The sequence below is a fragment of the Lepisma saccharinum genome, chromosome 1 (genome assembly GCF_977018435.1).
Source record: "Lepisma saccharinum chromosome 1, izLepSacc3.1, whole genome shotgun sequence".
Classification (NCBI taxonomy): Eukaryota; Metazoa; Arthropoda; class Insecta; order Zygentoma; family Lepismatidae; genus Lepisma; species Lepisma saccharinum.
In genome coordinates, this window is record NC_139229.1 from 115,864,904 (window position 1) to 115,888,849 (window position 23,946).

The window sequence follows — 23,946 nt, forward strand, 5'->3', positions numbered from 1 at the left end:
AAATGTGAATGGGGGGGGGGGGGAAGGGGGCAACAAAATATTGTTGGGGGACAGTCACAACGCCCGAAAACACTACATATATAACATATATAATAATAGTTATAATAATAATTATTATTATTATATGCATGTATGATGTTTTGTGTTTGTCCCTTGTTTAGAGTGGACGTTTACTGCCTAAATTTTCTTGATTACGAGTTTATTCCATATGATTCTATTTAATAAAGGCATTAATTATTTTTTATTCGTAAGTTACGTTGCCTCGAGTGGCCTATTTCAGTATTGGAAGACATTCATAATTTTATAATTCATCGTCTTTCATGAGACGAAACTACTGATATAAATATTCAAGTTATAAGAATATAATAATATAAATGACGAAAAAAATGTGCTTCGAAGAGTTTAATTTCTTGCAAAATGAACGTAACGTAGGAAGAAATTAATCTTCTTAAGTATTAGAAACAATGAAAGTCACTTAGTGAAGTGCAATTCTTCTGTAGGAGAATTCTGCTGAATGTGCTTTGGAGAACACATTGCCCACCTTTGGTACGTCCAGGACTTGACATTTCTTCTCAATGCCAAGAACAGCCAAATGAGGCAGTTTGCATCCAGCATCCTGTTTCGAGCAAGCCCTTTCAAAGATTTTAAGGACGAAAAGTTTCTCTCACATTCACACGCTGCATTGGAAACTGGAATTGTTACAGAGAATACAACTAGAGTGTGAACCTTGTGAAATGCCAATTTATATTTTCCTAGGATTTCAAAGAAATCCGTTAAGTGGAGTATTTTAGTGCCATCTTCGTAACGCAGAAGAGTTTTGGGCAAAATTTGTGTTTCACTTTTGAGGGAAATGTTATCACAGGATAAAAAATCTGAAAAATAAATATTCTGACCCTGGCATTACTTCCTCTTCCTCTACCACTCCAACGTATGTCTGTGCTACATAATTGCAGGCACCTATGGAGTTCCTGGGAGGAAGTTCTTCGACTTTGATGTACGAGAAAGAGCGAACCTGCCCGCGATGTGTTTTGAATCGAATTTTAAGTGTAATTTGCATTTTAAGGTTCAAGTTCAATACATTTCCGAATAATATCCCCTCATTTTGAAATTAACTTCAAGAGTATCGAAGAAATTCCCTTTGTTAAGGTTTGCCTCAGGCTCATCATCTCGAAATTCAAGTCCCTGAATAGTAAGAAACCGCGATGAATCCATAACAACTGACATGTAGTGTCGGTTTTTCTCTGATCACCTTTGGTCCCGGATTCGATACCCAGTGGAGGCACTTTAAACTGTAGGTCCAGTACCGATTAGCCATACTGTGCATAAAGTGGACTTAAAATACCAAATCAACCAACCCGCCAAATCTTGAATCAACTTTGAATGTATTTTACTAATTAGCTTTGTCACTAACGACCCACGATTAGAATAATCTGCCCGTACTACAGATGATGTGTTGTGGTCCTCAAAATATCCGTGATGTTTTAAAACCATCCACATTCAACGCTTTCTCCCAGTTCTTAAAACTGTTTAAAACTTAGTTTAATCGCGACGATTACAGGAAGTAAATTAATGAGGAATCACCTATGCCCAGGTCAGCGCTTGAACGAAAGTCGCACACACACACACATTTGAATATATACTAAAACAAATTTAGTCAAGTTGGTATTATAAGCAGGAAAGTGATATCATGCAGAATACACCACTTTGAAAAGGTGAAAATCGTCACACTCTTATAAATGAACTCCCTTATTATTCGATATTTAATTATCTTCAGTTGGGGGCACGGGGGGGGGGGCGAAGTGGCTGACTTGGGGCGCCACCTGCCCCCCCCCCCCTTTGGCGTCGTCACTGCTTCCAACCCTCTAATAACTTCACTGCTGATAGCCTCAGCTTCGAAATGGAAGCTTGCGTGTCGGCGAATAATACAAAGGACTTGTTTATATTACAAGGGGTTCACTGTCCTTCTTTCATTCAAAGTCTGCCGTTTTCCATTTCTCTCAGCTTTTCCTAGCAGCTGAAAAGAATCCTAAGTGTCCCTCGTATTATTGTTCCTGCAAAACTTAATGTCCACAAGCAAAGGAAATTACAGAATTTTTATTGCCCCTCCCTTGCGTCAACGTTTATTCCTAGGTCTGGATTTATGGCACTTACCCGCTGCTGCAGGTCAACCTCGCCCCTGAAGCAACGGGGTCCATTGTTCAAAGCGAAACCTCTGTCAGTGGTAAGCGGCGAAAAATAGTCTCGGAATACACCTTGGCCGTAACCAGGCAGGGGGTGCGCTGAGCTCCACCTCCTTTCCTGGCATTGCTATCAACTTCCTTCTGAAGTTTGATAAAAAAAACTACTTTGTGATATTTGTTTGGTAACGAGTGAAAATGTAGACAGTAGATACTACATGTATTTTGCTCAAAAACTTTGCTAAATTCACAGAATAAAAAGAACAGATACAACATTCGTTCATCTGATTTACAGAAAGGCTAATCTTGACTGGACCCACAGTTTAAAGTGGGATCCAAATCACTATGTGCCTTCACCGGGTATCATACCCGGGACCCCTTGATTACAAGGCGGCGACACTATCACTGTACCATCGGGGAGTCCCCTCATAGAACAAAGTTTCCTCCTATGACAATTATACAGAACTTAGTTACCTTCCTTCACTTCAAATCTATTTCAGCCTCAGTATTTCGATATTACAATCCAAGGAATAGTATTCTCCTTAAATAAAAATAAAAGCATTGGAAATAATATTTAAACGGACGTAAAATAATCGAATCCGACCACATGTGAAATGCCTGAGGGAAACAACAAGAATTTTCTCAACAAAGACATTTCCGAAATTTCCATAACATTCTAATAATTTCGCAACCCGTGCAAATAATCATGTGTTAAAATCTTGTCATGGTTCCCTGTAAACACTAAAATCACCAAATTAGTTCTTTCCAAATTTCCCGTATTTTCTCCTCCTCTTTAGCTCTCAGCTGCTCGGAGTGGGATAATGCAAGATTATTTGTCCCTAATCATCTCCTTCTCTTAGTCTTGCCAATATCTTGGACTCCCTAATAACTTTCCCAACAACTCCTCATCAATTTGTACTGGCATGTTTGCTACAATACTCGAAAGTAGAATTCTGTGTACGGTGTCAAGTGGATACCGTGACAGAGAAACGAAAATCGAAAGCGGAGGTAAAGCAAGGATGTGTTCTGTCACCCCTGCTCTTCACTCTCTATATATATTATATAGTGGCGTATATAGAGAGTGAACAAGCAGACACCCACAAGGTGGGGACGACAAGGGTACCGGTGCTCCTGATATGGTTCTGATCTCAGAGACAAATGCCGGCCTACAAAGGGTTCTGGACGGGTTGGAAAAATACGTACAACCGAGAATTCAAACTGCAAGTAAATCTCACAAAAACAAAAATTATGGTGTTCAAAAACGGATATGTATATGGAAAAGACGAAAGGTGGACTTTCAGAGGGCAAGAATTCGAAAGGGTAAAAATAATAACATACTTGGGACTAGTTCTCTTTATGGCAGGGACGATATACATTTTGTGGAAAACTGTATTGTACATTATTAATAGGGTCAATAGCGTACGGGAGGGAGATATGGGGAGCAAAGGGGGGCCATGTACTAAACAGAATCCAATGCACATTTTACAAGAGGGCTTTGCATATCAGCATGGGCACTGCAAACTGCGGCGTACTACGGGAACTTGGACTGGTCAGGGAGCATACGTGGGATATGTTGAGAAGGGCTAAATACTGGGCGACATAATATCGAGAAGGGAGAACTCGGTAAAATGGCAAGCGCTGATGCAACGGGTACAAGGGGAGGAAATGGGAACATGGGCGAAAGAGATCAGAGGCAAACTTTACGAAATTGGACTGGGATGGATATGGGAGGGGGGACACGTCGACCAGGGGACATTGCAATTAGTGAAACAAATATTAGAGGATATAGATAAGCAGGAAATAATAGCGGAATGTGAAACTAAGAGATCGCTCGAACTCCAAAGAAGGGGACCGCGGGAATGGGGACAAGTAGCGTACATCAAGAAGGTGAGCATGGTGGCAAGAAAGTGGTTGACATGGTTGAGGCTGGGGGATGGAGACACAAGACAGTAAAAAACGAGGAAGGGAGATATAAATGCGTATTACGCAATGGTAATGATAGGCCAGAACATTTATTCTTATGTCAGGACACGCGCGTTCTGCAGGAGGAGAAGCTACACAACATAAGCGTGGAGAGAGTGTTCGAATCAATTGTAGTGCAAAGGAGCATGGAACTATTGAAAAAAGTGGGGGTGTATTTACAAACATTTAGGGGGAAAAGAAGTGCTTTAAAGAGACGGGATAAGGAAGAGGAATAAGTGTTAATTTACCAGAACTGTGTAACATACTCGTTACGAGGTAACATCTATACGGAATGTAACGGATAGTGTAGTCTGTAGGGAATCATAGTTATGTAATAAGAATAGATGTAGTGCGCACAGCCTATGGCTCGCACACGAGAGGAGCAATAAATACTTATACAATGTTTTTCCTACTTCCTAAAAACATTCACTTCTGTACAACCTTTGATGTGAAAATTAAATAATAATAATAAACCCTATCCGTCGGTCCGTTTATCTTTCCAACTTATAGAGCTGAGACTATGTTTACAAGATAAATTTCGGACTCGGATACTCCACGATGTTTTGGCCCCTCCTTCCACCTTCTCTACCTGCCCTTTTACTTGATGTTATTCACAATTGTTTTAGTATCTGGAGTGCCATCGTAACATAATAAAATTATTAATCTGGAATATTTTTTTAAAAAAATGGGTAGTATTGCTGTTTCGAAACAGTATTGAAAATAAGTTTAGGTATTCAATTCATTCATTACTCTCTCTAGAATAGTTTTCTTTTGACTTAATACACGCTTATGAACGTTTCTAATTTAAATACTTCATTCCAAGCAAACAAGTATTTGCAACTGATTAAATATTTGGCTTTTATTTTTTCGAGACATTCGAGACGAGACGAGACTTTTCAAAAGCCGTCCCGTCCCGTCTCGTGTCTCGTCTCGAAAACGAGACGAGACAGGCATTCCGTCTCGTCCCGTCTCGAATTTTAAAAGCTTTGTCCCGTCTCGTGTCTCGTCTCGTTTTCGAGACGAGACACGAGACGAGATGGGACATGTCCCGTCCCGTGAGCAACACTAGTATTTTCAAACAAATTTGAAGATAATCTTACTTCAGAACTGTTGACACAATAGTTTTTAGTGGAAACATGAAAGCTCCAGTTGTAAAAATCGCCATATTCTTTTAGCTTTTTTAATTATAAATATGGCTACTTGCTGTAGGGTTTATAAATAAGTGGTAAATCAATATTCATTGAAAGTTCAACAATTATATTTAATATTTTTTGTGCAATTCCCCATGTTTCAGGGTTTTCCAGGTTAGTGGGAACATTTTAGTCTTCAGTTATGTTACCTAACAAGTGTTATCGGCCAGAGACAACTTTCAAGACAAACAATTTTGTGCGCTAAAGTGTGACTTTAGTGTGCAACTCTTGGAGTAACAAAATTGACCTGATCCATTAATCACAAAATCAAATTTTGAAAAAAATGAGCAGAGGCTTCAAACTGTGTTATACGAGGACTGGGGATGCATCATGGCAACTATATTTTTTTTCTCAAAGTTAAACGGTGGTACTACAATATCATCGTAGATTTGAGAACTTGGCACCCGTAGTATGTAGACACGTTACTAAAGGGTAGTGTGGTGAACGGTTATTGTACAGAGGGCAGTGGTAATTCATTCTCGAGTCAACCGTCGTGCCACGGCGTGAACAGGGTTCGTGTACCAAAATAGATATTCTTGGGGAAATAAATGCCAATACCATAGAATGTCCCAGTAAGCTGGTGGAAACTGTGCAGAATAGTGTCCTACCGTAGTATGCGCCTCTTTCGTTCCTGTAGTGCTCCTCTGCTTTCACTCTTGTAAACACATCTTGCACGATGCTATATTTAAGGATGATTGCTCGCTTCCTTATCCTATATGTTGGTACACATGATCTGCATTGTTCATACTCTCCACAATACCCTACACTGGCTCTTCCATTTGCATATTTTCGATTTTCGTATTGATCCCGCATTCTAGCGGGGAAAAAAATAGTTGCCATGACATATCCCTCCCTTAACCCTCGTATCTTATGTATTAAGCGATTTAAGTTGGGGTTTCGTAACTTTAGATTTTTGATTTGATTTAGTTTATTTTACTTCGCGTTTTGTGCCTCTTGGCTAATTTGCGAAGATGACTGATGAAATTGAAGAATGGGCATTCACAAACAACCAAGCCCGAGCGGGATTCGAACCCGGAACCCTTGGTGTCGCAGCGCAATGTGCTAACCACTCGGCCACAGGGTCCGACTAGTAACATTTGAAACACACTGTTTTAGTGATTGATCGAATTGTTGTTGTAAGTCCACTTTATGCACAGAAAGGCTAATCGGGACTGAACCTACAGTTTAAAGTGGGATCGGAACCACTGTGCCATGTGCCTTCACCGACTGCTTTAGTGAGCTCGCACTCGGCAAAATTAATCGTATTAATACATACATGTAGACACAATACACTTATGATAGCAGCAAGATCTTAATTTCCCAGACACGAAATCCACAAACGAATAATAAAAAAATATGGACACTGGGACAAAATACACACAAAGACCTCCAACAGCACTGTCTGCCATTCACGTACTTTGCATCTTTTAAAAAGAATTCCAAAAATTACCGCAGAACTCGTTTTCAAGGCACCCACGGCCATTACCGTCTTCCGGAGACGCAGTTTCGTGCCGCGTTCATGGTTCGGAACATCCATTTGATGTGCAGTGCTATAGTGCCCCCATACACTCCTCCCATATACATCAACTTCCAAAAGGTCACACTCGAGTACGGATACCTTCTTCGGTTGCCTACACGCTGCGAGTCATTCACTCTATGTTCCCTTTATTTATAACGTCATAAAATACCTTCTCTCTGTGGTCTGCAGATCGAACGATTACATTTTTTCCCCCGCTGAAGGGTCTCCAGAGGGGTCGAGAGGAAAGGAGAGCGAGGAAAGAGAAAAATGCTGAAGTTAACGTTTTGCAAAGCTAACATTTTCCGAAGACGGTAAAAACGGCAGAATGATAAAAAGGGGGTATTTTTATTCCGGGGCTAGTTTTGTCAGCATAGTTCCTGCGCCCGTTAACATTTTACTCCTGTATTTATGCAACCATCGACGAGAAGATTAGCTGTAGCTGTGCATCGCTATGCGTTTACAGGGTCTCTATGCCCAGAAACGTGGGCAGGCTTATGAACTTTCACCGAAACAAGTATAAAAAGTTGCCAATGTTCAACAGAGTAAAATAAAAACAATTAGCTTTCCCATCTCCTGTATTCAAAGGTTATAAATACCCCACTATTAATTTATGTAATAACATACCACTTCCTTTTTTTAAACTCTTAAACTAATATTGATACAGAATCAAATAAGTTTGGATTGAATTTTAAATATCTATTTTAATAGTAGTAGTAATTAAAATTCTGTTATCGCAGTCACCTTGCCATTTCTTGCTCAAACTGTGTCCTCGCTGTTATTTAATTAAACCCTATATATTGCCTTACACCATTTGTTCATTTGGTTTTTGTTATTTAGAGTCGCTTCCTTGCAATTTTTGGCTAATTGCGACGATACGTATGGGTGAGAATATGATTAAATTGACGAAGGGGACACTCACAAAGAACGTCCATGCCCAGGCCGTGATTAGAACCTGGGACCCCTGGCGTCGTAGCGCACTGTGATAACCACTTCGTCACGGAGGTTGGCTACAACAATTTGTAAATTTATAATGCAATTAATTGTACAACACTATAATCCAGAATAATATAGCGCTCCGAAATTTATTAAAGAGAAAAATGTAGGCTAGACCAGGAGTTGAACCTAAGTCTCTGGAATACCGTGCCATCGCTTTACGAACCAGCCCTGGCTCCGCCTGATTTTTCGCTTCCGCTATTTATCTGTGTGGCATCGTGACCCTTAGTTGAGCAATGGCACGGTATGCCACAGGGTTCGAGTTGTGATCGACCCTGTATTTTTCGCTTAAATATCTACGTAATACATGTGTGAAAAAGGATAAGGAACGCAAATTATGTAACATACATTAAGTGTGTAACGATATACACCTCAGTTGAAAAATCTAATTTGATTGTTTGAAACTTGGGTAGGCATTTGATTAGTAAGTGGGACGCCACCAATCATGTGACTTGTGAGAGGAAAAGAAAAAGGAAATTCCCGCTATGTGAAGATTAGCATCGTGTGGGCGGAGAACGGTTCGGTCTCTCTCATTCTCACAGCCCTTGGAGGCACTTCGTCTCCTACACTCCTGGACAGGTGAACTGGGAAATCCCGATTCAAGTCTGTGTACTGGTCGTATTTGTCATATAATTAAGTTTATAAAATTGCACTAATTAATGTATTAATATTGCACGTGCTATTATCTTGTTTTTTAAAGCTCTATTAAATAAATATAAAATGCTATCATGACTGAGGCGGTGATTCCGGATTCGACATGATTACAAGTAGATGTTCCCCCTTTAATTTTGCCAATATACTCAAATCTAAAAATAAACTACTTTATTTTCGTATTCCCCTAAATACAATATGATTAGGGTTCTTGAGATAATAAATGTGTTCATTTCAGTTGTTGTATATTTGTTTGATTATGATTGAAGTTATAAATTGTTATGCGAATTTCTGAATCGTTAGAAAAAATTAAAGAAAACTCTTAATGATGAAAACTTCTAATGGTATAAAAGAAAACACTCCGTCTTGGCTTTCTTAATAAATTATTTAAAGTGACGTTTTCGTAGACATTTTCGTACACTTCACAGTCGGCCTCTATCTCTGCTAATATTGCGTATTAGGGTAGTCATTTTGTCAACCTTTAGTTTATATAATTACAGATGAAAGTTCATAATTATTCCAAATCTAGATTATATATATACGTTAAATCTAAGGATTGTGACAAGTGATCAGCTTAATTGCTCTTTTGAATCGTTCGAACCCCATTGCAAACACGGCAAAGCTTCTATTCAGCTTTTCTACGGTACAATCGACTCATTTCCAAGTTGGGCGATATGTTCATAAGATTTGTTCGTGGTCTCCTCACCCAAAAGAAAAAACAACCTTGTTTATCGATTTCTTTGGAAAATCTCTTCTTATTAGAAAAAAATGCATTTTGATTTCTACATCTCTTTTGGAAAGCTACAGCAGCACTACAGCTGCGCTAGTAATGCCCTTTGAAAGAAGTACTTGCACGAAAACTTGTCGCTCACCGAGAAAGACACATCGACCAATAATCATGCATATTCACATCGCATCCGCAGTTACAGCTCTACTTACCATGCCGTTATCCATGTTCCCATACGTAGACGGAAACCCTGGTTTATCTGCAAAGAGAGAGAAAAAAAAGTCAGTTGTTAGACACTGATTATAACCGCTTCACACAACAAAACAAGATCTAGTCCTCGTGTAGAAAGCTCCTCCGACCCTCCGAGGCTTTGAATCTTCCAAGTATCTCCCCCCCCCCCCCCGCCATCCCTGCTCGACGAGGTCACATGCATATATAAGGGATGTCAAGTTTTCCCGACACAAGTAGGCTTCTTTAACTGAGAGCTCTTAAATTCCCATCTGGTTGCACCGGACTTGGCGAAAAGGGTGGTTGGTGGATAAAAAAACGCTCTCTCTACCAGTTGCCACTCTTCCCTCCCCTCTCTCTTTCTCCATCCTCTGCCCGACATTGTCAACCTCTCTCAAGACCTCGGAGGCGCTTACATTTACGTGCCCGCAAGGCCCTGGCAGTTTGGAAAACTCCCAGAAAAATGAAAAGGCAATCGTCTATCGGTCACAACGAATGCAATCGAGTGTACACCGTAAGCAATTTTGTTTCAAGGTGAACCTCGAAGTGTATACGCGTGTATCTTTAAATAAACACTAAAATAGTGCATCAACTGGAAAGAAAAGAAAAAAAAAATATGCACAGAGTGGGAACGGGTACTAAATTGTAAATTCTTCTTTTTATGTTACATAGTCCATACTTTTACGAAAAAAAAGACACGAGATCCTAGGTTCATTTTCTGAAATCGTTACATTCCATATACGAGTTGGGTAGCTTGTGTAAAAAAGCAGTGAACTAATAATAATATATAGAACTCAGAATATCTTATTCAAAACAAAACTTGAGTTATAAATAAATGAATGCAGTAAAGAATGATAACACGTTACATGCAAAACGTTCGAACAAAAAATATTTTCTTCCATCTCTTGACTCATGATTTGATTTGGTTTGGAATTTGTTACTTAGCGTCGCTTTTCTTCCAAGTTTAGCTAAATGTGAATATGAATATGGGTGATGATATGTTGAATGAAGCGACATCCACAAAAAAATACTTCGTGCCAAGGCCAGGACTCGGACCCGGGACCCTGGGGTCGTACACCGCTGTGATAACCACTCCGACACTGATTTGATTTGATTTATTTTACTTCGCCTTTTGTGCCACTTTTGGCTAATTTGCGAAGATGGGGATGAGCGATGAAATTTATGAATGGACACTCTCAAACATCAATGCCCAGGCCAGGATTCGAACCCGGAACCCCTGGCGTCGTAGCGCGATGTGCTAACCACTCCGCCACGGGGGCCGGTACTCCGACAGTGAAGTTGGTTTTTTTGCCTCATAAATAATCGATTTCAAATATATTCTTGTCAGGCCAACGAGTCTACTCTGTGTGACCACGTGTGTATGTGTGTGTGTACACATGTGGTGATAGACTTCAAACTACGCTCCCTGTTAATAGTAGTAGATGCTTGTGGTAACAAACACAATATTTTGGACGATTTCGCTTTTCATTACGATAAAATGGACAATTGTTTTTAATTAACCAGATGCTGCCTAATCTGTATGTTTGGCATGTATGTACGTATGAATATAAGCAAACCAAGTGTACAAATTATTCGGGATTAGATCCTCTAAAATTCAGCACTACTATACACTAAATAGTTGGTAGCTGTACCATACGGGATAGAGTCGAAAGAAGTAACATGCGTGTGCTTATTTCCAGCTAGAAGAGTAAAATCGTCGATTCTACCAAATAATATGAAAATTGAGTTTTTACTGTTTTAAATTATACTAGGAGCACAGCCACCTCCGAATTTTGAGAAACTCAACATTTTCAAACAAAAACAGGGAAAAGCAAAAGTGGTAAATGCAAACCTACCTTGAAATGACCCCCAATTGCCATTTTTCAGTGGAAATTTCTAAATATGCGTAATATTTTATTGCGCGTTCCGCCCTCTTAGAAACCAGCCACCTTTAAGATTCCAGCCCTTCTCGAAAAAAAAAAATCCTCCGGCCGCTAGAGACTAGGGGTGTAGTTTGGAAACCTCTGTTAGATATTTTGCACTCTATTATAGTCATTTTACGTTACTATTAGACTTCTGTACGTCTTGCCTGGGAACAGATATCAGGACCAATGACTCGACGTCATTAATAAATTCCTTAAAATGAAGACAGACAAGTTTGATGTAATTTGCAAGCATGATAGAGTGATGCCTGGGGAAAACAAAATACTTGTAATTTAGCACCGACTCTTTAATGTCCCAGAATAATTCCTCTGTATCTAGTAGCTATAATGCCCAGTAAAAATACGATTAAGCAGTGATACAGGCTAAATAGATCGGATGGCTCGAGCATTATGAAGTAAGACAGGGCTTCACGTTTCTTACGTCTTCTAATGGATTCTAGGGGAAAATTAGCTTGCTCGTGTTTTGCTGCAATAACTCGTCTTCATCCTAATTTACTCCTCCCATACAGTCTTTTTATCTTCTTCCAAGAGTTGCCAACTCTCGGAGCACGGAAACCCAATTTAGTCTGACTTTAGAAGTTTCAAGTGTTTCAGCTTTTCGCACCCAAGCATCACCGTGGCACATGATTTACCAAAGTTTTCAATCCAATGAAAACGAAACTTGTGGAGTAGCTACGAGGGGATATCAAAAAGTAATTGAGTAATTTTTTTTACAGCCAAACGGAAATTTTATCATAAAAACTGAAATATACATTTTGAAGGTTGAACATTAATCTACTTTTCCACATAACATCCATTCACATTTATACAATTGTCCCACCGTGACACAAATTTTTCGATGCCCATGCCGTTGAAATCGTACGGCTGGACGCGTAACCAATGACGCACGGCTGTCACAACTTCCGTGTCGCAGCTGAAGTGCTTGCCGGCAAGGTGTTCCTTCAATGGGCCGAACAGATGAAAGTCTGACGGAGCCAGGTCTGGGCTGTATGCTGTATGCTTGAGAATTTCCCAATGCCAGGAACTGACTTTTTGCGTCACTGATGCAGACACATGGAGAATGAGCATTGTCATGGAGAATGAGTATCCTCCAGAGATTTACAGTTGCTACTTTTACCCCAAAATCAGTAAGAATGACACCCTGGCTGTCCCAAAAACCGGTAAGCAAAACCTTTCCTGCAGACGGGGTTGTCCTGATTTTTTTGGGAGGGGGCAAGTTTGTGTGTTCCATACCATAATCTGTCGCTTTCGTTCAGGGGTGTAATGAAAAACCCACGATTCGTTCCCAGTAACAATGTGGTCGAGGAATGCGTTTTCAGCCCTATGGTACCGGAGCAAATGCACAAGACTGTATCGCATACGGTCCTCCATATACTGTGGTGTGAGCTGTCTGGGGACCCATCTCGCTGACACTTTGCGATACCCAAGTTCTTCATGAATGATAGTGTATGCACTGCCATATGAAATGCCAACTGCATCTACTGTTTGGATTGCTGACCGCCGGTCCTCCTGAATCAATGCCCCTTAACATTGATCCGTGAGTGGGATGTGCGGGGCCGTCCAGAACGGGGTTCATCGAAGACATTTACATGCCCTGCGTTGAACATTGCACACCAGTTAGAGACATTTGTGAATGTCATGCACGTGTCACCATGCACTGCACACAACTCACGATAGATTTCAGATGGTTTCTGTCCCTTTGACCACAGAAACCGAATCACCCTCCGCAGCTGAACTGTGTCGAACGTCTCAAGCACAGCTGTCATTTTGAAATAACTGCCTCTCGGAGTGCGCGAGGTGCACACACCTGTCATCTGGTGGAGAGGTGGCGAAATACATTTACAGTAAAACCTCGTTAATCCGGACTAATGGGGGGGACAAGTTGGCCGCTTTAACGAAAGTCCGGATTAACTGAAATAACCTAAAATAACAGTTGAAAGTGCATTAAAACTACGTTTATAGGCAGAAAACGTTTATTATGGTGTATTTAAAGGGCATAGGCCTAAACACACTATAGGTACAGTACAGTACAAAGTCTGCGGGAACAGAATTTCATCAGTGGTTGACTGCCTTTTCTCTGGGAAGTACTCTTGTTGACTTCTAGCTACATTTAAAAACCTTGCATTCTGATTTTTTTTTGGGAGGGGGGCTTTTGCCTGTCCGGATTAAGCGAAGTCCGGCTTATCGGGGTCCGAGGTTTTACTGTAGTTCCAAATGTACATTTCAGTTTTTATGAATACATTTTAGTTTGGCTGTAAAAAAATACTCAATTACTTTTTGATATCCCCTCGTATATCTGTATTGTTTGAACTGAAAGGGGGGGGGGGTCAAGGAATCGTCCTGCCTGATTTTAATTCAGGGCCTCCCCGATGGCACAGTGGTAGCGTCGTCGCCTTGTAATCAAGGAGTCCCAGCTTCGATACCCGGTGGAGGCACATAGTGGTTCTGATCCCACTTTAAACTGTAGGTCCAGTCCCAATTAGCCTTACTGTGCACAACGTGGACTTAAAACACCAACTCAATCAATCAATCAAATTGATTTTAATTCTGTTTCTACAGTTCTAAATTCGTTCCAAACAGAGGGGGGAGGATTTCTCGGTCATTCGTAGGGATATTGCGATAAGTATCACGCTCCGTCGTCTTTAGCGCCCTCTCCCCTTTCTCAATGCCCTCATGTAGCCAATAATAAGAGGCTAGGTGGCCCAGAGTCGCTTTTATGTAGGGCATTGTCGAAAAAAATCCATCAGAGATCTAATTTAAATACCTTGGAAACAGGAAACATACCTTTAATAGTGCACTTGTTGGTACTGCTACAGTAAATATACCATTTACTTATATAATTATATGAATCTATTGTTCCAGCGCACATCGAAGCAAATGCATCTTCTATACACGGCCAGAGAAATTCAAAATCACACACTACTGAACAAACCTACGGACAATGGAATAAGAAAAAGGCAACAGACGCTGAACACACAACCGCCTACAACATTAGCAAAATATACATCGTATATTACATTTTCAAACATGGGTCATTTTATTGCAATTTTAGGATAAAATGCAACCTTCTAAGTAATATAAGTACAGGGTATAAATGTAAACTCTATTTCTTTTTAAAATGTACTTCTTGCTTCTATAGAACTTCTCGTTTAAGAAAAATCGCATGGCTGAAAGCGTTAAGTGGTCCACCGAATGTTCCGGGTCCATCAAATTCATCACATCGACCCGCGATTACACTAAACTGGCAGGAAAAGACGTAAAATAATGCAATACATGTTGTCTTCCATTATCGACATTTACGTTCCAGAAATAATTACACACATTACACAATTCTGAAACTATATATAAACTCTGTTCGACCTTTTTCTACAACTGTCAATACAACGTAATGATGAAAGCACTAACCACCCTGACTTCCACTAACAACCGGGAACATACGAAGCTCTAAAGCAATAATGGAAACTGACATGTTGGAATGTTTTGCTTGTCTTCACTTGAGTCTGTTTCACAAATATGTCGATTTCTAAGATGCCAGTAGTTTGTGTACCTTAAACTGAAAGAAATCGGTAGTTAAAAAGGAATTATTGGCAACATAATTGAGAAGAAATGTTGCTGAAGGTACACACTTCTACACGACCAATAACACCACCCATCACCTTCTTGTCAGGTGGTTGTTTCAATTTCTAACATGAAAATGATTCTCGCCATAACTACTAATATTGCTACTGAATGTGGACAAGTTTTATCGACTACCCGCATGCACAAAGATAGATGAAGAACTTCATAAGAACACGTGCAGAACTAAACAAAGATCCCTGCTCTAAATAAAATAAAATTAACGAATCAACCTAATTCCGCTGACATCCTCTGACCCGGTAACGCAGGTTATATTGATGAGGTGAGTATCAAGCCCTGACAAGAGAGATATTTTTCATGTTCCAAATTTCATCTACTATTATAGTAAAATAGATAACCTATTTTACCATGGTAGTTTAGGATAGCCACTCCAGCAACGAGCCCGAAAATTCAAGTATAACCCCATTAGTGTTGTCAACAAGATGACACTTTAGCCTGTCTACGTCTCATCTAGAAAATATTCGTTTGTCTCGTCTCGTGTAGTAAACGTAATGCAGGATATCATGTAAAAAAAGTGGGGGACATCACAAAATATGATTTCCAAAAGTGGGTTTAAACCTTCAAACACTTTGCTCAGTGTATAGTGAGAATAAATTAGGTTTGATAGTCATAAGGACATAATATTTATAATACAGTTTGTTTACTATCGATAGCTAGGTAATTACAATAGTTTCATTCAAAGAACTTACTGAGGACAGTTCTCTATCACAATATTTTTACACAAACATAGATATCTGAATCAGTATTTTAGCGATGTGCTTGTATCTGGAATACTATCACAGCATAAAATTCTTAAAGTAATGCTGGACTTCGAACGAATATTGAAAATAAATAGAATAGCCTCCTTGTGATCTAATAGACGCTGATTTGGGTTTCCCCAGGAAATTACTTTATTCCGCGCAAATAAGTATTTGCAACTGATTAATTATTTTGATTGTATATTTTCGAGCTATCGAAAATGAGACGAGACAGCTATTCAGTCTCGTCTCGTCTCAGATTTTAAAAAGCCTGCCCCGTCTCGTCTCATTATCGAGCAACACTAAATCCCATTTACATAACGTTAAGCACCTCCTTCAACAACTCAACACAGAAACTTGGATTATGTCGGGAATCAAATTCATGGTGACTTGCGCCGAAGAGAGGTACTAATCACTATACTATAATATACCCTTACAATAATAATTAAATCGTTTTAGTTATTCGCCTAGTTATGTATGTTTTATTTGGTGTCGTATCTCTTCTGATTTTGACTTACCGCGACGATGACGATGAATGAGGATCAGATCATACACATAATGGACGATTAAAAAGGGACTTCACATAAGACTATGAGTCCAGACGCCAGAGCCTCGTAAACCTGCACGATTAATTCAACTATTTAATCTGTAATTGCAACAATCAAGGTGCATATTGAGGCATTTAATTAATTATTACCATTTTGTTTGACGAAACATATTTGAATTTGAAATTTTAGTTCACACTATGCATAGTGGTATGGTTTCACTTTCTTGTGATCAGTAGATATTTGAAGGGTTTGGGTGTAAAACATGGTAAGTGACATTTTGGTCATTTCTGAGTTCACTAAGAAAAAAGGTTATTAGAAGCTATACTGTAGACAAATTGTTTTCGTGTTGTGTTCACCAATTTCACTCGAAAATTGAAGGATGGCACATTTTACTTTGTAACTCAAAAATGACCAAAATGTCGCCATGTTTTACACCCGAGCCCGTGGCTGACCTGTTAAGCTAGATACTTGTCATTGAACACTACCATGTCAGGTAATCTAATTGGCCTTGCACGGTAAATGGCGGATCAGATTAATTGGTCCCCAGTGACAGGAGAATTTACCGGAGTTTATGTCCACTTTATGCACAGATAGGCTAACCAGGACACAACCTACAGTTTAAAGTGGGGGTCTGAAACCACTATGTGCCTCCACTGGGTATCGAACAAGAGACCCCCGATTTCTAGGCGTCTACGATACCACTACGACACCGGGAAGACAATTTGCTGGATTTGTAGCATTATGACAATTTTCCTCACTCACAAATTTAACTTCGAGAAAAATTCTAATTTATACCAGCAAATTGCACACTCGTATACAAAAAAAAAAAGAAGTCTGAAATTATGAAGAAAAATGATATAGCATCAGATTACACCTTCCTTCTTTAGGGGATATTATCAAGATGGAGTGTGTATAGAAATTCCTTCTCCGAACTGCAAGTTGGTAGCAGCAACTTCAAAAAGGCTGGCAAACTGGATCGGTTATACCAATAACGTGAACCAACTCTAGGGCAGAACACATGCAACATGATATGACTGTTACTCCAGTCACACAAACTATTCTCGATAATCGCGAGGGGGTGCGAAAACATGACTATAAATCAGACTGGATCGATCATGATGGGAACGTTCAACTCCGACAACAGTACAAGCAGTACAGCTGACTCCATCCGGAATAGGTCCCCTTCTCCCTGCCTCTACCAGAGCCCCCCACCACTGGAGAACTGACCGCTAGTGTTGCCAAGCCTAAAAGTAAGTTCAAACGAAGCTCAGCAATCGCAGAAATGCACAAAAACAATATGCGTACGGTACGAACGGATTAAACACTCGAAAGCAGAAAAAAATATGAACATCTGCGACTGGAGAAAGACAACTAAAAAAGGAAACCCCTAAACACCTTCAAGAATTTTGTTTCCTAAACACCTTCAAGAATTTTGTTCATATCAGTTAAAACTTAACATTTTGGCACCTTATCCCCTTTTCCACAATGAAATGTGACAAACCTTGGCATTTTGAAACGCAGAGCATGAATAATGTACAGTCACATACACTTGTGGGTTGTAACGGTATCATAATATTTCAAAGATCTCTGACTCTACGAGTACCACAGCCACGAAATAAATTTCACTTTCTACAAACACTGATCTTTAAGGAAGATTTCAGACCAAAGCGACAAGCGGCACGTGGCGGGTGTCGATTCGCTCTGAAATCTCCCTAAGAAAGTGTTAGTCCGAGAACAAGTCATCAAATTTTATTATTTTGTAATTGTGCAGAATAAATGTTCGGAACAATCCGCTCTTGTTACTATCAAAAAATTGATTGTTTATTGATTTGGTTTATTTTAATTTGTTTTTGATGAGGATGAGTGATGATATGATGAAGTGACACAAAGAACATCTATGGCTAGGCAGGGATTCGAACCCGGGACCTCTATCAAAAAATTGATTACCCAAGTTAATTTCATTCGGCTTTTCGTCACATAAATAGGTATTTGAAAAAAACCTTCAATGGATCATAGCGTTGACGACATCGCCTATAAGGGAAAAACATGTCTACCTTCCACATCACGATCCCACTACCCTTTTCATTCTTTTAAAAAAATGATTGACACAATAACTAGGTATATATCTTAATAAATGTCCTTACTGCCAATACTGATAAATAGTTCACAGTTAAGTACTTCAAGTGTTCATATCTATAGCGCTTCTGTAATACAAAGTTTCAAATCGGATGTTTAAAATCAGTGATTTGCAGCTGATAATGATAAGGGCGGATCAATGACAATGGAACGGGCAAACTATAAACACATGCAAACATCTTATATTCTTATTTTTAAAATGCACAAAAAACAGAATAGAAGTTCAATTTACATTGTTAAATTAACAGGTTTCTGAGATTATTATACAGGGTTGGGCAGCGTTCAACTACCATTTTCCGAGGTTGGTATCTCTGTCGGCCCTGCAATGAGGATTGCATTCACCGCGCCATTTGTTTCGAGATGGAGCGTTGATCAGCAGCACACCGTGCATACTGTGGAAACGTATTTCAAAAATAGTGAAAGTGTCGTAGTTACACAGAGGAAATTCAGGCAACATTGGCGAGTAGGCGTGTTCCTGATCGACACACAATAAAAAAATGGATTGATAAGTTTAGACAAACCGCTTGTGTAACCGACAGTAAAACCGGTCGAAGTGAAAGAACTGTACGAACCCCTTAAAACATTGAGAGGGTAAGACGATCTATCGACCAGAGTCCAAGACGGTCTGCAAAGAAGCATGCCGCTTCTCTGCAAATGTCAGTGCGATGGGTGCGGCGTATTCTGCACGACGATCTACATTACCACCCATACAAGGTACAGGTTGTTCAGGAATTGTCAGCATGTCATTGTGAGTTAAGGAAACAAGTTCTGTGTAGACTTTGTGCGGTTACAAAACCAAGAGAGGAATTTGTTGCGCAATTTGATGATGTCTGATGAAGCTCATTTTGAGCTGTGTGGTGCTGTGAACAAACAAAACTTGCGATATTGGAGTGATCAAAATCCACAACAGTTGCATCAAAAGTCCCTCCACAGTGAGAGAGTTACAGTGTGGTGTGGCATCGCAACTTTCGGGATCGTAGGGCCGTATTTCTTCGAGGATGAGCAAGCTGTGCGGTTACAGTAACCTCAGAGCGATACGTACATATGCTGGAAAACTTCGTGTTTCCACGTCTTCCGCACTTAAATGTTGATCTCGCCAGGGTCTACATGCAGCAAGATGGAGCTCCAACACACACGGCTCACCAGTCCATGGCTACTTTGCGGAGTGTTTTCGGAAACCGTGTGATCTCACGATTTGGAAACATTAACTGGCCTTCCAGCTCACCAGATCTATCCGTGTGTGATTTTATTCTCAACACGAGTACCAGACATCGCCACATTAAAACGAAGAATTCAGGAAGAAGTGCGTGCAAATCCGGAAGATATGCTTGTGTGTGTGACGGAATCCCTCAATCACAGAGTCCGCGAGTGTTACAATCGCAAGGGACAACATCTACTTGACGTGATTTTTAAAAAGTGACCATACAAACTGATACTGAAGGTTGTGTAACTACTGGGGTATGTAATGCCAAGCCTTTCGGATTCATTTTTCATTAACAATACACAGTTTGCATGATTAGGGAGTTATTTATTTCATGTTTAAAAAATGGTAGTTGAACGCTGCCCAACCCTGTATAAGTGCACACTGTCGCAACATTCTGGAACTTGTTCATTGTTCGAAATTCAAATATCATCAGATTATCTTTTCTTATTTTTTTTTTTCTTTTGATAATATATTGGTAACTGAACATTAGATATTCGATGCTTCTCTCCAGGGTGCGATATATGGCCCTTATGACCGACGTGTAGTTGGGTACCTTTACCTGTGCAGAATGCACTTTTGGTTATGTAACGTCGCTTTTTACATCGCAAAGATTAATCGTGACGATGGAATAAAAACATGCGGCAGAGGAAAAAAACAGAACTAAAATATCCGGGACTCGAATCTTCAACGATCGGTGGCGAGATCCTGAATCGATCTATGAACGCGTATGAAACAGGTGTAAACCGTTTACCACCATGTCTGCAAACAACTGCTGGCCGAAAGACAGAGATTGACAATTCCGATAGAAAATCACCCTGCATCCTGCGTTTCAAAGCATTTCGTGGTTAGATAAAAACAAACCAACGTCACAGAAATCGAAACTGTACTTTTTTTCAAACTTGTGAACAAACTGTTTGGATTTTGAGAAGAAAATACAAATAACTGACTCCAAAACTCAATTACTGTATGCTGGAGTTCTAGACACGGTTTGTATTTTGATTGGTTTAAATCGATTTGTAATTCTAAAGGTTAATCGCGGCGATGAGGATGAATATGATTAGTGGAATTAATCAAAGGTTGGAGACCTAACTTTCTCTTTCTGTCTGTCTGATAAGTTCGGGTTGATGTTGGCAGATATTTCTTGTTGACTCAGCGCTAAAGTTTAATCGAGTATATTCATCTGAGCTCTTTCGATTCTAGGGCTATGCCATAAAATTTCATCTATTGTTGTGGCGTTAATTTTTTTGCTTGATTTCATTAATCAGACTCCACTTCAATGAAATTGACACCCAAGGACGTTATTGACACCACAACTAACACCAGTCTCATTCGTTTCATCATCTATTTGTTAATGTCACCTAATTACAGGCCCTCCGGAAGTGTGCTCTCCACGGATAATCTTTCACAATGTATAATTTAGTCGTAATGCTAGCAAATTTCCTTTCATAAGAGAAAATACACACACATGCATACCCACATAATCAATTCCAGACGGGAAAAGCTGGCTGAAAAGACGACGGGGGAAAACAAGTGCGTTTAGCACATTTCATAGCAATACCGGGACGAGAACCTTGGCCGTTATGCAACACTCGTAATCCAGCAACTGCCAGGATTGCATATCTTCCAGGATAATAATAGTTTCTAACCCATTAACAGCACAAACGACTGGTTTCCCATCATGGACACAAGTCTAAAATATTTTACAACCACGATCCATATTACCTGTGTGTGTGTGTGTGTGTGTGTGTGTGTGTGTGTGTTATGGAAGCCAGAGGAAGAGGAGGGGGTGAAATCGAGTTGATGCATTAGGAAGAAATGTGTCGATCAAAACCATCTGCCGGTAGCACAACGGGACAAAAAGTACGCAACCAGGAGTTTTTATCATGGCTCATTACTTACCCTGCTTATGTAACAAATCGATTTCATCCGCCTCCAGTCAAGATCAACTCATCGTTATTCCCAATTCAATACAATGTATTCAACCATATCTCTCCTGATTCCCCCCTTATCTTATCTGCGCCTTGAAACACCTGGCGCAAACCCACCCCCTCCCCTCGCTCCCTCCTCTCTCGTAAAGTACACGGTTACAAGCTCATGGAATAATGAGTCATTATAACACAATGGCATGTCTTACTCCCGAGGCGCACGGACAAGGAGTACTCTCGTTTGAAATGAGCTCAAATACAATCTATTCAACAACGGTACCATCAGTCAATGAAACTATTAAGATCAAATTCATTCAGCGATGAGGGGTGGAAATGTCACCCTTTCGCTATCTTTACGCTGATATCCCTCCTGCTCCTCATGAAACTTCCAGAGGTATTGTCTCTGAATGAACATTCCAAATACGATTGGATTGTTGTTTTAAGTCCACAGAAAGGCTATTCGGGACTGGTCCTAGTTTAAAGTGGGATCCGAACCACTGTGCCATGTACCTGCACCGGGTATTGAACAAGGGACACCTTGATTACAAAGTGGCGACGTTACCACTACGACATCGGGAAGGCATTCCAAGTACGAGTTTTTCTTCAACGCAATAATCAACAATGTGCTAGAGTAGTAGCACCAATACAGACATTAATAATGTTACTAACACTGTTTCTGCAATCATATCACCTGACAGCCATCTGGGAGACACGGCTTTGATTTCCGGAGTGGGGGATCTCAGGAGAATTTTGCCAACGATGTTCATCCGACTCTGGAGCACACACAGCTACGTATCTACCAACGGATAAAGGAGAGCAACCCCAGGGGGTAGAGGGAACAGGCTAACCAACCAAGTAATGGTAAGAATAGATGCAATATACAATGCAAAGCTGTAGAATTACATGACAACGGCAACTTCCTCTTGACTGTACGCCAATGAAATAAAGTGTTTGACCATGTCTTCTCGACAGAGCATATTAGTAGCTCACATCCGGTGCAGTTGCAGAATGTAAGTTACTGCAACCAGTACTATATTTGCCTGGTCTGGCGGGTCGAACAGTGCTCTGACACTCACACACACGAGTGAAAACATATTATTCATGTTTGTTTCTACATGGCGAGTGTTGTATTAGATAATTACAGGTTGTGAATATCGATAAATTGGAAGCGAGCATTGTTTCTTCAAACGATCGGGAGTCCCGGTTTCAAATCCCGACTGGGAATCGGAGTTTTTTTGTGAGTGTCCCAACATAAATTTCAGAAAGGAAAGGCTAAATAAAAAAAGAAATCAAAATTCAAGAAACGATCGTATGTCAAACTGGGGATTCTGACAGCACATGATTAAAAAAGGAGCTTATAAGGCGTATTTCAAATGAAAGTCAAATATAAGTTTTTGCTGTTTGTAATCTTACATTTTTTTTTTTACAACATGCACCACTAGAAAGCAAGCAGCATTGTCAGCTTGCATAAACAAGCAGGAAAAGTGACCGAAAGCCTCACACTTCCTGGCAACCTTCAACGGAGCGAATCATGCGCCAGCTCAGCCAACTAACAGGTGCAACAAGACGACTCTTCGTGACGGACGTCGGAAAAACAAAGATGCTTGCACAGCAAAGAGAGGCTCCAAGCGAAGTTACAGCCTTTGCTGTCACGCATCGATGAGGTTTTACAACTTATTACATTACATGCTTTCGCTGTCACAACTACCACCATTAGGCAAAATTAGGTCGTCTTGTATTCTGTACTTGTCTTATTTTACGTATATTTCTGCCACTTCTTGCTCATTCAATGATGAGGATGAACGGTGGCCAGATGCAACTGAACAATCACCAAGAAACAACAGCCCGGGACTCGAACCCAGAACCTGTGGCAACATCGTGAGAAGGCCGGTAATGTATTCGGCCACGTCCGTCACCCGAGACAAAGAATTAGCTTAGCATACAGGGTCGATTAGGCCCGATTAGCTCGCAAGCATTAAAGTTGACCAAGTTTTCCCTACTCCAAAAATCAGCCACTCAATTCACGATGACCGGACGGTACGGATATGGGATGTACGATTTTCCCTGTTTTTTCTACAATTCGTTAATCCAATTCTCCTATATAGAAATAAAATATGTCATTTAATTCTCTAATTTAGGATTAGATACTCAAACCACGTAGTGGTAACGTCGTCGCCTTGCAATTACAGGGTCCCTGGTTCGATCCCGGGTGGACGCTCAGTGGTTCAGATCCCACTTTAAGTTGCAGGACCAGTCCCAATTAGCCTCTCTGTGCATAACGTGGACTTGAAACTCAACTCTTTATCACCAATCCACGAGCTGGCGATTATTTTCTTTCATAAGATCTTCTTCAGACTGAATTTTTTATCG

At 40.2% G+C, this 23,946-nt stretch overlaps 1 protein-coding gene across 14 annotated transcripts in view; it reads right to left on the reverse strand.

Annotated features, from left to right (window-relative positions):
• Positions 1-23,946, reverse strand: part of da (transcription factor daughterless) — a 338,039-nt gene that overhangs the window by 272,239 nt on the left and 41,854 nt on the right. For all 14 annotated transcript variants that reach the window (XM_083137037.1, XM_083137007.1, XM_083137022.1 and 11 more), the window contains exon 2: positions 9,432-9,478. In XM_083137037.1, the coding sequence (XP_082993163.1) occupies positions 9,432-9,478 (47 nt within the window). The remainder of the gene's footprint in view (positions 1-9,431; positions 9,479-23,946) is intronic.